Source organism: Mytilus edulis, chromosome 1 (assembly GCF_963676685.1).
Source record: "Mytilus edulis chromosome 1, xbMytEdul2.2, whole genome shotgun sequence".
NCBI classification, from domain to species: Eukaryota; Metazoa; Mollusca; class Bivalvia; order Mytilida; family Mytilidae; genus Mytilus; species Mytilus edulis.
Window position 1 is genome coordinate 36,198,373 of NC_092344.1, and position 18,092 is coordinate 36,216,464.

An 18,092-nucleotide genomic window follows, 5' to 3' on the forward strand; every position below is an offset into this window, starting at 1 on the left:
ATCAAAGGGCTGACACGACTAAATTCAATCATTGTCAAATTGTTCCCTATTGTAGTTTTATTCAGCAATCAGCAAGACTTTCTAAGATAACTAATATAGGACAATGCTGTTGATTAAAAAATAGCCAGGACCTTTTATTTTCCAAATAATTAATATTACCAATAATTGATAAGTTCCAGGTCGACGGGTTCAAACAGAAAGATTTGAAAGCAGAGAAAACTTTGTATCTTATAATCAACATGACTTTATCAGATGACAATACTAATTACTAAAATAAGGCTTAGGCATAGTTATATACTTTAATTCAGTCACGGACCCGCGATATCACGGGTGTGTACTTGTATTATAAAAAGATATCAACATTTGGTTTCTAAATAACAGTATAACCACCTGTATATAACGATGTTAAACCTATAATCACCCCCACACTGTGTACATATCTGTGAGAATATTTGTTTCAGCATGAAACCAATTTATCTAAATGGGGAGTGCTCCGATACAAATATATATAACAGCGGAAATACCTGTACAGAAAAAAAAACATTGTTTTTTTCCCCATTACTTATATTCCCTATCAAAAAATGTTCGTTGTTAGAATAAAGTACAAAGAACTTCTGACGGATTTGCCTTCAACTGCAATTATATTGTATGCTGGCGAAACAAAACTATCCATAGCCGCTGCATGTTTATGCACCTATCCTGATTGATTCAGGGGCCTGTCGTTCAGCAGTTATGGTTTGTTGATGTGGTTCATTGGTATTTTCCCGTTTCAGGCGTTTGGATATATCAATTAGATAGTTGGTTTTCCTGGTCGAATTGTGTACTCTAATAATATTGGGGTCCCTTATAGCTTGCTGTTTGGTCTGGACTAAAGCCCTGTGTAAAAGGCCGTACTTTGACCTGTGTTTGTTATTATCAGGTTGGGAACAATCTACCGCAGACAAGGGGCCATTTTACTGTTATAGAAAAGAAAATAGTTTTCAAAGGTTTTGTATAGTGCTACTATACAAAACCTTTGAAAACTTTTTACTCAAAAAGAGAAGAAATACATCATATTTTAAACCACTTTTCTAAAAGAGGGGTCCACTTATTGTGAATACGTCTCATATTAGTATGATGTGAAAGTAAAAGTGTTAACATGGTTAAAGTCCAGGAATATTACAAAATTCTTGGACATGTTTTGACCATTTAATACAAGGTATATACATAGTTCTTTGTGAAAATATGAGCCCTTTTGTACTAAAAAGTGTTTTTTTTTACAAAAAAATATATTACAACTTATATTGACACCTCTAAAACAAATGTAAAAGGGATATTTATGACATTAAGGGGTTGTTCTCAACCTGATTATGACTTGGATGGAGAATTGTCTCATTGTCAGTCCCACATACATAGACCAGATTGAATTATTTAAATTATTTCTTGGTGAACAGGGAAAAATACTTCATAAATTAAAGAAATGTCAAAGTACAAGTGACAAATCAAGTTTTAATATTGTCAAAACCTACTATTTTATGTTTACAAAAAAAAAATATAATCGCTCGCTTCTACTTCTCAAGGTTCGCCTCAAAAATTTGTAATTTAATTATATTTTTATTAAAATTTTCAAATAGCTCACTCGAGCCAATTTTTGGAGTCCAAAAATCCGTAGAACAAGAAATTAAATTGGTGTACCCTAACACTACTCAATCACACAGATAATGACATAAAACAAATCAAACAAAAAGTAAACAAAACGGACAAAACAGCTACAGAGGGACTGATGATCCCACTATTTTTCTGGTGATGTAACTATTAAGCATTTTAATGGCAATTAAGACTACAGTTTCTTCACGAATCAAATAAATGGTGGTTGTGTTCATCATTTGAATAAATGAAGATCACTGAATTATAATCTATTTTACGAGCAAACGTGCATCATGTATGTAAGAACTTATATATAATTCGACACATTGAGTACTGCATTGGAGAAGAGAAATTAAATATGAAACAAAGTCGATGAAATCTTGCGGGTTTGGTACTACAATCGTGGTGCTCAAAATATTTCGTCATTTGTGTTTGTTGCTGTTTGATTGATGAGCATACTTCTTTCGGAGTCGGTCATGCAACAGATAAACCTACACTTCCGTCGACGGTGTCTTATATAATACATTGCTACGAAAGAAAACAAAAATTATTTCTGGTCCTTCCTAAACAAAATGTTTTAGAAATTAGAATAAAAAGAGAGCAGAAAAGAATATTCTTTTACCTTTAAATTCATGGCGGATTCCTTGAAGAAATAAGAGGCAATTTTAAGAAATAACACATTTTATATCTAAAGGAGGTAAGTATGTATTATATTTTCAATTAAACTTGTGCATTAAAAGGGCAAATGAATGCATATGTTAGCATTTTATATTAATATATTGCATCGTTTCTGTATAGTACGACTGTAATGTATGCAAAGCTTAGAAACTGTTGATAATGACAAAAGAAAGAATTAGTAATACAGGATTATCATTATAGTTACCGTTTTTAAAATATTCAGTTCAGTAGTGTTACAAAAAGTATTTACCTTATCACGAGAAGAAAGGAAAAGTATGATGTAGTCTGTAACAACTGTCAAAAGAAAGCCACAACCTAATATTAGTCTTCTTCTTATATCATTAAGGTCTAGTACATTTTTAGAGAACACAATTATGTTAAAATACATACATCAAATATTCTCCTTTACTCGAAATTAGAAGTTACTTGCAAATAAAAGCCTTTTGTGAAAAGCATGATCGGATTCTTATCACATTAAAAAAAATTGATTACACTTCTGTTGTTTAAAAAAGTACATAAATTACAGGACTATATTTGTTACCAGCTACTGATCCTCTAGAGATAATGAAAAATAAAATAGTAACACAAAATATTAAAATTTATATAAGCAGTTTTTGTTTTTAGCAGTATTTGATATAAATATCGGAATTTTAGGTTCCAAAGATCTTCAACTAAGTATTGATTTAACCTTTTAACTGTCTGAGCGCCACTAATGAGGGTTATGGACACGAAAAATTCGTACGTATTGACTTTTTTTAAACGATAAAGGAAGTTATCCATATTTTAGGATCTTTTAAATGGTTGAAATACGTATCACCGCTCATAAGTATTACTTAAATATGAATATGTGTAACTTAAATATATGCAATATAAACAATATTACGACAATTAAGATTAAATACATTGTAACAGATGTAGTAACCATGCAATTATTTCCCTTTATCCGTATTAGAGTATTGTGTATGAACGATAATTTTGTAAAAGAGGGACAAAAGCCAGAGGTAAATCAAACTTATAGATCGAAAATAAACTGACAAAGCCATGGCTTAAAAAGAAAAAGATAAACAGACAAATAATTGTACACCGGAAATAAAATAGAAAAAACTGAAGACAAAGCAACATGAAACCCACCAAAAACAGGGGTGATCTCAGGTGTTCCGAGGGTAAGTAGTTCCTGCTCCATATGTGGCACCCGTCGTGTTGGTCATGTTATTACAAATCCGCTAAATAGTCTAATTCGGTAGGTCACATTCGTAAAAAGAGAAGGGAATCGTAGTTACGACTTAAGGAACATTTCCAATATCATCTGTGAAACGGTTATTCCATAACGGTCAATCAACTAGTGAGGGGATGATTACAACTTCACAATTTGGAACTCTTGGTTTAATAGTTTCTATCAATGAAATCATGAGAAGAAATACAAGCCCAGGAATATCGTATCAATTGGGAGATATATACTCCGTATCCAGGCGCTGTTGGAATGTTGCTTCATAGAAATGAAAAGTTCACAATTGGGAAGCTGAAATCATCTCTTTTGTCATAAAGTTTTCAACTGTATCTGTTGTATCATGTACCTCTAGTTCGATGGGATAGATGCGTTCAATATAGTCGCCAAACTTTGAATGTTTTAGTGAGAGAACATCATCTATATATGATAGTAGTTTATAGGAATTGCTGTATTTGTTTATGATTCAAATATATATCGCAATGATGTTTAGAAATTTTCTTTTTTATATTAAAACGTTACTTTACTTTTTATTGTATTTCCAAATATTGATAACTTTTTACCTTTGATAACTTTTTACCTTTGATAACTATTTACACCACTGGGTTGATGCTACTGTTGGTGGAAGTTTCGTCCCCGAGGGTATCACAAGCCCAGAAGTCAGCAGGTCGGTGTTCGGTTATCCAGTTGACCTCCTTGGAAAGCATCATTATCCATTTCAAAAACCAACTATTTTAACTTACATTCGAGCTCAATTGACGAGTCTTTTTGTAGAGCTTGGTATATTATTTGAGTTTACTTGATATTTTATTTATATTTGGTTTTAACGGGAAAAATTAATACTGAGGGTATTACGTAATATTGTAAAAATGACTGTAAATGAGGTCAGGAAATTTATGTATGCATGTGTATCAATGTTATTTTGAAATTAAAGTTAATACAGCCATTGTTATCATTGTGTTATCAGACAGTTTAAAAAAACAAACGCTGCTACAAGCGGAGAAGAATTTGCTTTCTTTACCATTTATTGGAGTTTGCACAATTTTTATTTTTAGAATTATTAATCTGTGTAGGTTTAGCTGATCATAAATAATTTTTTGCAAAAGAATGTCATAAATAGATAGCAGGAAAACTGAGACTATAGCTATAGTAAATGAAATGCAAAGAAGACGACACTCATATCTAATAACTATATGTCACTGGTATCAACTCGCTTATCACTTTCTGTTCATTTACCATATCAGTGATATTTACAAAAAGGTGCTCTTCATTTGTATACAAGTTTTAAAAAAGAAACAATGTTAGGATTGTAAATTATAAAAAAATTAAACATTGCCTTGATGATTTTGCAAGTTTTCAGAATGTTGTTTTTCATTCGTTTGATGTGTTTGAGCTTTTGATTTTGATACATGAGCATGGTATCTCTATGAGGGACATTATAATTTGCATTTTCTTTGGAGTTCATTTTTTGTTGTTGGTTATTTTACTTTTTTTTTATGCTGTCTAAACCTTAGATGTAACCTTGACATGATCCATGAACACACGCTAGCGAGTCGCCATAGTTCAACTGGAGGAAAGTTCAGGAGCATTTGATTCTCCAACCATTGTTATGATTAATGAAAATAATTCATTGAATTTATGCGATATTATTTTCGGTCTGACTAATCAACGAAAGCCTTTATATTTTGATGTCTAAATAATATCATGTCACTTAAATGCGTCATTACATGGAAATACTATGCATACATAATTGTTTTACACTATATATTTGCGAACCTTTTGAAGCATACTAAACTATATTTTACAATTTAAGACAAAAGAGTCGATTGCTCATTCCCTAATTTTTACTTTTGAACGGAGATGCTCTTGTGCACCTTCTTTCGTCGATATATCCATGTTTATAGTCGTGTTCTGGATTCAATGAATGCAATTTTTTACACTTATGGAGCAGGATCTGTTCACCCTTCCGGAGCACCTGAGATCAGTTTTTTTGTGGGGTTTGTGTTGATCAATCTTTAATTTTCAATGTTTTATTTTTGTTTTATTTGTGTTCTGTAACACTTATTATGTCTTTTTTGGAATTTTTACACATCTTTGTCAATATATTGTAGTTGTATGCGACTGACAAACAAGTAAGAGGTTAAGCTAGCTACAAAACCAGTTTTAATCTGTCATTTTCTACAGAGGAAAATGCCTGTATCAATTCAGGAATTTGCAATTGTTATCCTTTCGTTTGATGTGTTTGTGAGATTTTGATTTTGACATTTGATTAGGGACTTTCCGTCTTGAAGTTTCCTCGGAGTTTGGTAATATTGTTGTTTCCCAAAAACAAAAACACAATATGATATTTACACGTTTTAGTTGATGCTGTTTGTATACATTGTCAATTTAGATGATATCCGTGCAAACAATTGATCTTTTGAATTGACTTATCCATTTAGTTAATCTTATTTCAACCAGAAATACATTCGGGAAAGACTACAACAGTTTGAAATTATTTGTACAAATATTCTAATCGATTCATTAGGAATTTGAATAACTCTGATTCTCCAATCATAAACTAAATTATAAAAAAACATGACCTGTGTCTGATAATGATTTCACAGCTTTTATTAATGATAATAGTCTAACTCGTCTGTTGCGGTACTTTTCTAGATAAAATAATTGTTTTGAAAATAAAAAAATAACATCAATGCCATCGAACTCCAATCGTAATTGACTTTTATTGTCAGGTTGTTCTGTCTTGCAGTCCATACATCGACACTGGCCGCAATAGAATAGCTAACAGTGCTGAAAGTGGTGTCAAACACCAAATAATCATAAATCTATTCATCGATGCACCAAAAAATTCATTGTTTGAAAACATATACGGTAAAATAGGATTGTGTTGTAACTGCATTAAGGTAAGCTACGTTTAATTTTGCCATTTAATTAGAAACTTAACGGCAACTACTGAGCTACAGGTTCCAAACTTGGGACAGACACATATATAATGTAATTGGGTTAGTTGAAATAAGAAATGTGGTTTGAGTGTCAATGTGACAACTCTCCACCCAAGTCCCTATGGGTAACAATTAAACAGTTGTAGGTCAAATGAAGGCCTTCAACATGTAGCCTAGGTTCACACCTAACATCAAGCTATTGAGGACGACAGACCTCTTCCTAAGCATGTGCATGTCATTACAGAGCTGCTGACTTCTGAACATTAATATCAAAAAATTGTTGTACATAGAACATCCCAAACGTGCTCACTAAAATAATTATAATTTTTGGAAAGGTCTTTAAAGGAAAGTGCAAAAAAGTTCCATACCCACACAACTATCTTTTTTCAAGACCATGGATTTTTACTTCTATAATCACAAACAAATACAATCGGAATCTGGCTTTCATCTGATTGAGGAACAGAAAATTTGTCTGCTTTCCAAACCAAGGACTCAGCACCTCTATATGTATTACTGTGATACTGATGACCCTTTGTTGTTATTTCAATAGCTCCTATATTTTTTCTATATCGCAAATGATGAGTTCGATAACCCCGTACTAAAATCATCGGTTGACAAGCAATTCCACATTCATCAACAGCAGTGACGAAGACCTTTGTTTCCCTTTGTTCCGGATTTCTTATGCCAATATATGAAATTTCAGTTGAAACTGTTCGTCTATTGTCCAAAAATACTGTATCTTCATAAATACCATAGTAATTCAAGCCGTAAGAGGATATTTTAACTTTAAACATTCCAGATTTGTCATAGCTGCATGGCTTATGTTTGGAACGTGCTTCAGATTGCAAATTAGATGCAAATGATAGTTGTTGTCCAACAGAAAACACATCGGAACTATTCAGTCTACGACCTTCTGAATTAACTGGATATGACGGATACACTATGTACCCATGTCGTAGATTGACAACTTTGATTGGAACAAATACCCATAAATCTGTTCCTTCTTTGCAATCTATTCTAAAAGTATTCTGTCTTGGATTTCCACAACATGGTTTCTTAAATTTTGGTACTTTCAATCCGTCAATAGAAAGCATTCTATGTTGTTGCTGTTGAGTAACTAGGATAGAGGGAGAACCAAGTCTTCCAGGCATTCCTGTGCCACTGTTTTTTCCTGTTTTCCCTTTCATCATACTACGTCTGATTCGAGGACTTGGAGTTATTGGAACATTGGTAGGTAGCTTATTCAATGATTTTAGTGTAGAGAAAAAGTCCTCCGCTGTGATTTTTTTATTTTTGCTTGTTGGCTGACTTGATATAGGACCAAACTGTGTGGCTGGTGGAGTTGTAATTAAACTGTGAATGATTGGAGATGTTTGATCTCTAGCGTTCTTTACTCGGAACACATCTGAAGGGGTAACGCGGGGTAAAGCAGCTTCTGAGCCTTTAGAAACACATCTTTCTGTAAATATGTCGCATTCAAGCCACTTTGATCCACATTCTGGTGAATGGACGCTACACGATGGTTGAGGTGCACAAGAATAATAAGTTTCTGTCCAAAAGTTTTTATATCCATCAGCATTCGTAAAATTAACACCATTGAAAGGTGGTAGATTTATCATTACAGTAGAGGGTTGATGCGCTGGACTATCAGATTTTAAGCTTGGGTAGATTTCAGGGTTTTGGCCCCTTTGTTTCTCAAGAACTCTGTAATGCTCCCATATACAATCAATAAATGCATGATGCATGTAAAAAACGGGATCAAAAGGAGCACTGTCTACATCTACCATAGTACCACCTATCCATACATGTGGGCCGTTGTGGTGCATTTCTAAAGTACTCATGAATTCTCGTTGGTCCTTACTCTTATGGATTAACAAACTCAATTCATTTTTTGTGATTAACAACGATGTATCCTTGTGGAGGGATCGCTGTATTTTTCGTTCCCAATGTCCAAATGGTCCTGATGTTACATTTCCATTTGGATTTCCAAGAAACTTATCGGTAAAAATAACTGTATCTGTCGGAGTGTCCATCGAACTGTCTAATGTGGAATCCCAGTATGGTAACATGACATTTGGGTTCATTTCTTGCAATGCGAGTTCATACCTAAATTTGTTATAAAAACAGAAATTTTGATAATTGAATAAAGGTATATGATGATCTCTTTGAGCTTTTTTCGAATGATAACATATAATCTAAAAAAAATAAAATGATAAGTATATCTGTTCTGATGCTTATGAAGATGACAAAACACTGATGTGATATCTAGCGATACGTATAAAAAAATAAGTAAAATGACAAAACATGACATCAAACTACAAGGAAAATTTAAAACAAGAAGTCCCTTATCAAACTATTGATATGCTTAAGCGTTCAATATACAAATGTTAGTAATCGTACATGTAATATAATAAAGTATTTAATTGAACAAAGCAAAAGACTACTTCGAAACCAACATTTGCCGTAGTGGTTATATCCCATCATATTTTTCTGATTACTTTTCTTTCATTCAAATACTATTAATCTTGAAAATACCTTCAACCTTTAAACTTTATCAATATCAACAGATTTCAGATAAAGGCATTTTTAAACGATAGTCAAAGTAGCAGCATCGACTCGCGTTTGAGAGATCGTTTGATTTAATCCTCGGCAAGGTCAAACAAAAGACTTGAAAGTAAGCATGTGTAATTTGCCAGAAAGGCAAAGATTGGTCGACTTGTATTCATGATATGGTGACATTTCTAGCACGTTAAATCATCTGGCTCAGCGTGTCGGTCTATGACAAAGAATGCCGGTGTATGTTCATATCACATAACCATGTTCTTGATCAGAATATATGCATTTTTCTTTCCAGTGAACAACCATACATCCTTATCTTAACAAAAACTGCTTTGTTGATCAATACGTTCAATGACTCAGTGTTTATGAACATGTTATAATATACAATGATTGCAGGCATTTATAAAAGTCCTGACATTTTTGCAGGAATTGTCAAATGCCAGAATCTTTCAGTCGTTTTACAAAATACATATTTTTTCACGCAATAAAAAAAGTTTAAATTTAAAACTAAATCTGTAACATATTCAACTATAAGGGAATGTTTTTTTGTGTTTGGTACATTAAGAAAAACACTCACAGAAGAAGGTAATATCTGTGCCAACCGCCAAAAGCTACTCCACCATGAGCCGTCTCTGATGTTTTTTGGTGATGTTCAGCGAGTGCATCATACTTATTTGGTGATATGCTCTGAAAAATCATAAAGATCATCTGTTCATATTCGTTAAATAGATATCAGATTGACATGAAGATGTAGAAAATATGAAAATGCTGACAAAATTATGTGAGGCATATATACTATTTCTATTTCAATGTTTTTCTAAATGAAAATTAAACCCTCTATAAAAAAAAAATGGTCACACAAGATCATTTTTAGATGCATCTTTACCAGCAAAAAAAAACGTTACACAGAGATTAAATATAGAAGATACGTTAAACACTGCAGAGAAAGAACTACTTGAAACCACCACGACGGAAAGCATTAATTTACATCTCTAAAAAGTTATTCTGTAATTGTCAAATGGTTGTGAGCCGTTATTGCAATAATACTATCTTCTATGTGAGCTATTACTTCAGCCATATTTTTTGATAACACAAATGATGCTTCACAATTTTTCCTTGTCAGCAGCAGCTTTTCAAAACTGCAAATTAAAAAGAGGACTTGCAATAACAATGTTAGGAGTAACACGACCTGTCTCATGAGTTGAGTAGACACATCGTCTACATCTACCATTGGTAGGTTTTTGTTGGGTTCGCGTTGCTCAAACTTTAGTTTTCTTAATTCTGTGAACTTTCGTTTGTCTATTCTTTTTTTTTAATAGGAAATACACGTTTTATTTACAACCACTAGATTGATGCCACCACTAATGAAAGTTTCCTTTCCGAGGATATCACCAGCCCAATATTAGCCTTTCTGTGTTGCATGAATTACAATTCATATGATCATTATTTACTCATTACAAAACATTCAACTTTCAAAAATACTGAAGATGTTTTAATCCATGTTATTTACCTAAGATGGTCCTCAATACTCCTTCACTTCGAATATTATTTAACCTTTTTACTGTTTTTACTGTAGTGCAACTGATAAGGCTTTTGTGTAGACGTAACATTTCTATGGCGTTAAACTTTCGATGCCTTACATATCTTTTAGCGTATTTGCATTGTCTATCTTTCGTCAACATGGCTTTTTTTTTTCGTTGTTTCCTTATTTCATGTTTACAATTTCGGGTATTGAGCTGTATTTGTCGTGGATAAACATGGTAAACATAAATATAAAAACTGACAAAGATACAAAACTGCATATGATTGCAGGAAATCAGAATGAATTATAACGTCAGTTGGGGTCCCAATGTACCTGAAATAAGTATTTTAAGAAGAAAATTGGCTTTTGTCTCTATGAGGATGTGGAGAACGCCGACTCAAGTCGATCCTTGATAAATTATACTTGCAATAATAGAAAGTATTGTGTTTTGACTATTCTTTCGTAAAGTTTTAAAGTTTTGATTTGAAGAATTTTTATATGACTTTATGTGAAATTTGCTATTTGCTTACGCATATTTTGCCCCCAAATAATGTTTGATGCAATCTTGGCATTCAATTATTTGTGTTTAGCGAGGGCAAATCCATCAAAATTATTTCAAACCCATCATAAAGTATTACTTTCATTTTTTGATGTGGTGCAATACATTTACGAGAAATAGACTCTACCTAGTTATATTATTTTCTATGTAAAGCTTTAATAATGAAATGATTTCTAAGGGGTTTGTCTCAAAACTAGTGAATTTGTAAATTTTCCTTTTTTGGTATTTGTTTATTGACCCTTACGAGCTGTTCTTTTAAAAGCATTTTTGGTATCTAACCTAGAATAGATGCAATGGATGCGTTATTTAAGAAATAGATGTGTTGGAAATTTACACATGGTCTGGGCCGTGATATTCGAATTTTATCCTGAGCGTTAGCGAGAGATAAAATTAACGAATATCACGGCCCAGGCCATGTGTAAATTTACAACAAATCTATGGCTTCCATGAATTATTTCGATTCTAATAGGACAAATACGATCATTAAAAAACTGAAGCGATGATGGGTATACCGTGTGTGTGGCTGTTCTATTTTACCCACTGTTCGATAAATGTAAAACAAATCTAATAAACCTGCATGAATGATTTCTTAACTAACCGCTAGAAAAAAATGTGATCTTTTTTTTTACTTCTCAGTAAACCCAACATTTGCAATTTAAGATTTGCATTTTTTATCGTAAGCTACCGTCAAATTCACTGTTGACATGTTGTAACTAAGGAGCCGCCATGTTGACTTGCTGAAATCAGTAAAAGTGCGAATATTGCAATAGAACAGAAAACAAGCAACACCTACCTCAATACTTTATTTTAATGCAATTGTATCCGAGTTTAGAAGGTAAACGCAATACTAAAAACCTTCAGCTTTGACGTTTTCATTCGTATGACGTCATGTTTTGAAATGACTTTAATGCGCAAAAATCATTACTGGAATTTCGCGGAATTTTATTTGTTTTGTTTTTGTCCATTTTTCCGTTCTCTAATGTGTAAATTCTCTTTGTTATGCATCAGAATCAGAATAAATGTTCTGTAGGGTTTTATTCAATTGTAATTGTTAACACAGCGAAATCCACAACCGTTTACACATAGGTTACGATACATGTGGATTAACGTGGGAGGCATATTTAAACAGCCATTTGTGTACATCTTGGAGTCTGCGCTAAGTATAGATATATCGAGAATTTTATCACGGTGTTGTTTACAAAGCGAAAGAAGCACGTCATATTAGAATCTACAATAAAGACAATCCACATAAAAATGAAAAGACATGGAGATACACAAAGAAAAGTCTTTGGTTTTTTTAACATTTAAATTTGATGATAATTGAGAAGTCTGATTTGAGCTTTAATTTGTCCTACAGGGGGAAATATAAATAAAGAAATTCTCTGATTTTCAAATTTTTAGAGTCTAACGTTGAAAACAGTATTAGTATTATTTTGCATTCTTGGTTAAAAAGCATTTATTGATTATACAGCAAAACAATGACAGTATATCAAGTAAATTGTCGATATTTCGCAATGTTTGTACTACTTCACTTGAATATGCTTAGAAATAATATAGAGTAATATTGTTTCCAAAGAATATAACGATTGCCATAGACCTATACGAGTAGTAAAAGCAAACAAACCAGCTGGTAAAAAGTCAAAATATGAATTTGATAATTGACTTTGCACTTAAAGAAATTATCAAATTAAAAGAATAAGGAATACTTCTATTTACTATCCATCTTTAATTTGATACTTACAGTGTCTTGTTTTAAGTCGTTAATGGCCTGATGATAATCATCCCTTTCCTGGTCAGAAAGCATTCTGTATTCTTTACGCTGTCTTAGTTGCGATCTTGTTGTTTGTTGCCGTGACGTTGTTGTTGAAAATTGTGGCTGAGTGGTTGTGGTTAATAATCTTGGTTTGGTTGATAAATGCGGTAGAGATGTGGTCGTTAATATTTGTCTTTTATTCCTGTGTCTTAAATATCTTTTAAGTGGTGTAGGTGTTGAAGTACCTTGTTGTGACATAATTGTCGTTTGTGGTTCAGATTTTGTTATTGAATTAACACTTGCATGTAAAGGTGTCAAGTTATATCGCTGCTGTGATTTTTCAACAAGTGACGCAAGCCAATCATATGTTTGTTTAGATACAGTGTCACAAATTTGACGATTCAACCACAGAAATTCTAACAAGCAAGTCGTGCTTATTTGTTCATCTGTCATAGACGAGTATCGATCTCTTGTATGTAAACATCGTCTTAGACTTGTTGGGATTGGTGTTCGCTTAATATCACATATAACACAAACCAATTGTGAGAACAGAATGAAATATATCTGAGAGAAAAAAAATGAAATCATAACATTAGCTTTTATCTATTCTTATAGCTGTGTCCGTTACATCGAGTAAAATATTGATGATTTCTTTGTTACATATAATTGAAGTAGGAGGATACTGAAAATTGTGTGTGTCAGGACGATGGTCATATATTTATCAGTCTGAAACGAAAAGCGTTTTTGCTTGCTGTGTGTATCTATTCATTTTCTGTTTAAATGTATGTGAAGTGGTAGAGTTCAATGCATGGTAAATAAAAGAAACAACAGAGGTCAAGGTTTTAAACGAAATTAATTATACACGTCATCATAACACCTACAAGCAAGTCGATTTATTTGGATGTCTACGGATGATTCTTCAGAAAGACGTATCCCCCACATTTAACCGTTGTGCAAGTTTGTTTGTGCAAGTTTCTATACTTATATTTACAGGTAGTGATTTCTATATGTCACCATTGCTACGAAGGAAAACAATAATACATCAACTATCCATACATGTGTATGTAACATAATGTTTTAAATACTAAAAGAAAAAGAAAATTATTATTCTGTTACCTTAAAATTCATAGCTGATTCCCCGGTGTTAAGTAAAGAAATAAGAGGAAAATTACATTCATATCTTAAAATTGTAAGTATAATTCTCTTAATTTAACATTTTGTAGGAAAGGTCTAAATGAATGCATGTTTACCATTTATGAACTGATGTATTGTATTTTTTCTATTTAGTTAGGATGTTATGTATGCAAAGTCGCTTGGAAAGAGATGTTAATATTAAGTATTAGTTACAGAAAAAAAAGTAACAAAAGAAAAGCTGGTAACAACAGTTGCCGTATAGTTTTTTTTCTGCACGAGTAGTCAGGTCAAGGTATGATGCGATAGCCCAGGACATTAACCTGACTGCTAGAACAGTAAAGCAATACGGAAGTTGTAACCAGCTCGTTTGGTGTGAAACTTTGCGTTAACGCTAACGTTTCCTTATTGTTTGAGCTGTGTCCGAGTATAATTATGATTGATAACTTTGCTATATATCAATGACATAGGAGTAGACTAAAAACTGTTTGTGTGTGTGTGTGGAGTAGAGGTCGTTTAGATGACAGCAAATCGTGAAAAATAAGCTCGGCAAAATGTTGTTGTAAGTGTCTATATTTTATATTTGAGGATAGTTATTCTATTTTATGTCTTATTAAAAATAACGGATGAGTAGACATTGTAATGAAGCTAACAATATTCCCATCACCTATCTTTACATGTGTATGTCATATCATGTTTGAAATATCAAAATAAAGAGTAAAACATAATAGTGTTACCTTTATATTCATAGCTCATCTCCCATAGTATAAAAAAGAAATAAGAAAAATGTTCAATTTATATCTAGCAGGCGTAAGTATTACACTGAGAACTGAACTTATGTATCAAAAGGCTAAATGAATGCATACTTTAATATTTATTTATCTTTTTTATATAGTAAGAATGTTATATATGCAAAGTCGCGTGACAAATATTTACAGTACATGTGCAAATTTATATAGTTTACAATATTCAGTTAATACGTTCATAAGTCTTAACAATATATCTTGACAGTTTCTGAATTATTCATGAAATACAATGCAGTGTCTGTACTGGTTTTCTGCACAAGGTACACAAGGTACACGAGGTGCATTGCATATTTTGAGACTTTAATCATTGTATGAATAATAACATTTGCTGCTGATTCTGAGGTCAGTAAATTTATTGTCTTCGTTAATGTATAATACTATAACCGTTACAACCGACTGCATAGAGTGTATAGGTACAGGTAATATCTTTATTTAGCTTGCTTGCTTACTGGCTGAACCGTGAAGTCATTAATAGGTAAAGTATACTACCCTCATTTCGAAGAAGTCTAGTCCTACAGACAGTACTGTCGGACTAGTCTACTCTTAAAGGAGGCTAGTTTACAAACCTAAAAATTAGTTCAAGGTTCAGCTAGCAAGAAAGCTAGCCAAATATATATTACCATTACATACACAGTCAATGCAATAAGCTGTAAAGATTGTTTTAAACATCTAATCGAAATGCATCTGTATTTTTATAAAGTCAACGTCTGTGCATACATTTTTTGTTTAACACTTACCGTTCTGTAACTACCCAAAAAATAAATTTCCTGTAGGGAAATTTCCATTTTTTAGGGAAGCCGAATTGTCCGGAGAGAATTACAAACATTTGACGAGAAAACTGCCAATCAAAGTCCATCAAAATTGAAGTCGAACGCATTAGCCACATGCAGGGTTCAACTAACATGCAACATCAATGTTGACAGGCTGATGATACAGTATATAAACCATCATATATACCATGAATAATGTTCATCTACAATACACTCGTGTATATACGATTTAGGAACAAATATCATATTACTTCATATACTTAAAATACAAAGGGAGTGTAACCTTCCAAAGTCAAAAGCAAAATTTTACATAACATGAATAATTTAACTTATGTGATTCCTAAAAAAACAGCATTTTATGTACTTGACCACCGATAACCATACTAATGACCGACTTGTCTTGCTTTTATATTAAGTTCCTGTCCTCAAATAAAGGCAACAGAAGTAACCCGCTGTTCAAAAAATTAATAAAAATGATAATTCAAATGTCAAGACCTTTTAAATGGTTTAAATACGTATCAACACGTTTCAGTATTATTAAATTCGAAAGCATATTTTACTTAAATATATGCAATAAAAACAATAATATGACAATTAAGATTAAATACATTGTAACAGGTGTAGTAACCGTGCATTTTGCCTCCCTTTATCCGTAGCAAAGACTTATGTACCAACGATAATTGTGTAAAATGAGAATTGATTTATAAGGGACGTACTATATCTAAGTATTATGTAAATTATTATCAACATTGTATCAATGTGGTAGGACTGTCAATAAAACAAGTATTAACCAACAATCACAGGCCACTCTATTGCCCTCGATAATGATCAAACCACAGGCTAAAGTTCAATTGTATCATTTTAAAACTTAATTATATTTTAATTTCTAAAATTCTCTAAATTGGGAGTTTCTTTACCTGTGAAATAATTCAATTGAATAATAATGGTGATATCCAGACCCCTTTTCGAAAAAGATCATTCTCCTTTCAAATCACGTTTGAAATCAAACGCGAGCAGCAAGCTGTTCGAAATTAGTAACAAATTAATCGTACGGTAAGAAATATATATTCAACCACATTGATCACGTTTCGTATGCACTACACTAAAAACAAAATATCGATTTCTTGCAAACATCAAACATTCGTGACGTCATATAAGATAGTACGATAAAAAAAAAGAATTGCACTTAAATATGGGGAAATCGAAAATTAAAATGTAATGATGTATATGATATACATAGTCTAATGGTTTGTTTTTAAAGACAAGATTAATACTACAGTAAGAAAATGATCATATTTGCGTTAATGTTTAGCTGGTCACCATTTATATTTTATCTGTACTTATATCTCAGCTGTTAGTCAAATAGTGCTTTTTTGACTGACATGCTGACGTATGTTCTTTTTCTATTCATTCTTTTCACTCATTCTCTTTGTTGGTAAAGTCTACCGTTTGACTTTGTAAGTTTTTATAGACTTCCTTTTTGAAAATTTACCTTGGAGTTGAGAATTTTTATTTTATAATATTTTGCAATATTATAACAACTAATTAGATTATCAAAATTGAAAACCAAAACCTGTTTTTGTTGTACGGTAGGCTTCATTGTAAATAAAAGCAACAGTAGTATATTCTGGAGTTGTATTAAGATTTCTTACACTTTATATAACTCCAGTTAAAGTATTGTTATTCCGATTAAAAGTATAATTTTTATAACGTGAGGGTTCCCAAATTGAACATATTTTGACATTTTTTTAACCCACGCTTGTTTATGCTCCAATTTAATTTTGAATCATAGAAAAATTGGTCTGAACTGACCTCCAAACGATCAATGATTCTGTACCTAAATTGCGCCCATGCTTAAATTCGCATCGTCAAAAGTCGAATAACAGAGCTTTTGTTTAATTTCTTCAAATATTTTGAACAATTGGATATTAGTCCATGCTTACTCTTCATTTTTTAAAGAAATTGATGCTTATAACATATTGTATTTACTGATTTTAAAAAGATGACGTTTTGATCATGCGACGTTTTCGTACATTTTACTTTTTTAGTAAACACTTCATCTGTAGATTATTACTGTGAACGTTTTGTGCAAATCTAAATATATTTACCTATGTTGAAAGACGTGCAAAGTATCAAGTCATAAAATTACAAATTGTTTAGTCTCTAAGAAATCTTGTAAGATTTCCGCTGCTATTAATGCTAAATAGGTGCAATTTGGGTACCGTTAGGTTAGCATTATTACTAGTTATAATCAGGTATCCATCTATTAAAACATCTTAAAATTATGATTTTTGCTAGATCAAATCGTTGATCTGTATTTAACAATTTAAGCTTCTGTTTTTGTGAGTACCTTTGTAAATGTTCAGTAAACATTACTTTTGTTAATCAGAATCTGTTTTTTTTCTATATGTTGTCTTTTTTCTGTTGCTGTCTTGCACACATAATCCAGTTTTTCGATTTTATTTTAAAATGTTAAACTTTATGTATTATCCTGCATTTTGTATTTCAGTTATGGAAAAAA

At 32.1% G+C, this 18,092-nt stretch overlaps 1 protein-coding gene across 2 annotated transcripts; it reads right to left on the reverse strand.

Moving 5' to 3' along the window:
- Positions 1-6,792: 6,792 nt before the first annotated feature.
- On the reverse strand, positions 6,793-14,888 carry LOC139511958 (uncharacterized). Of its 2 annotated transcripts, none has more exons than XM_071299192.1 (4): positions 14,733-14,888; positions 12,853-13,428; positions 9,608-9,717; positions 6,793-8,577 (listed from the first exon to the last, which is right to left on the reverse strand). In XM_071299192.1, exons 1-4 carry the CDS (start codon positions 14,742-14,744, stop codon positions 6,858-6,860), a joined length of 2,418 nt encoding a protein of 805 aa, XP_071155293.1. In that variant the 5' UTR covers positions 14,745-14,888; the 3' UTR covers positions 6,793-6,857. The 2 variants fall into 2 exon arrangements, with proteins under 2 accessions (XP_071155293.1, XP_071155282.1); XM_071299181.1 differs by lacking the exon at positions 14,733-14,888 and adding an exon at positions 13,981-14,099.
- Positions 14,889-18,092: the final 3,204 nt, after the last annotated feature.

Excerpts from the sequence above, each read along its gene's own strand:
- LOC139511958 (XM_071299192.1), bottom strand. Across the intron at positions 9,718-12,852 it reads ACGACTTAAAACAAGACACT|AGCATATCACCAAATAAGTA; the intron begins GTAAGTATCAAA and ends ATGATTTTTCAG. Across the intron at positions 8,578-9,607 it reads CACAGATATTACCTTCTTCT|GTATGAACTCGCATTGCAAG; the intron begins GTGAGTGTTTTT and ends TAACAAATTTAG.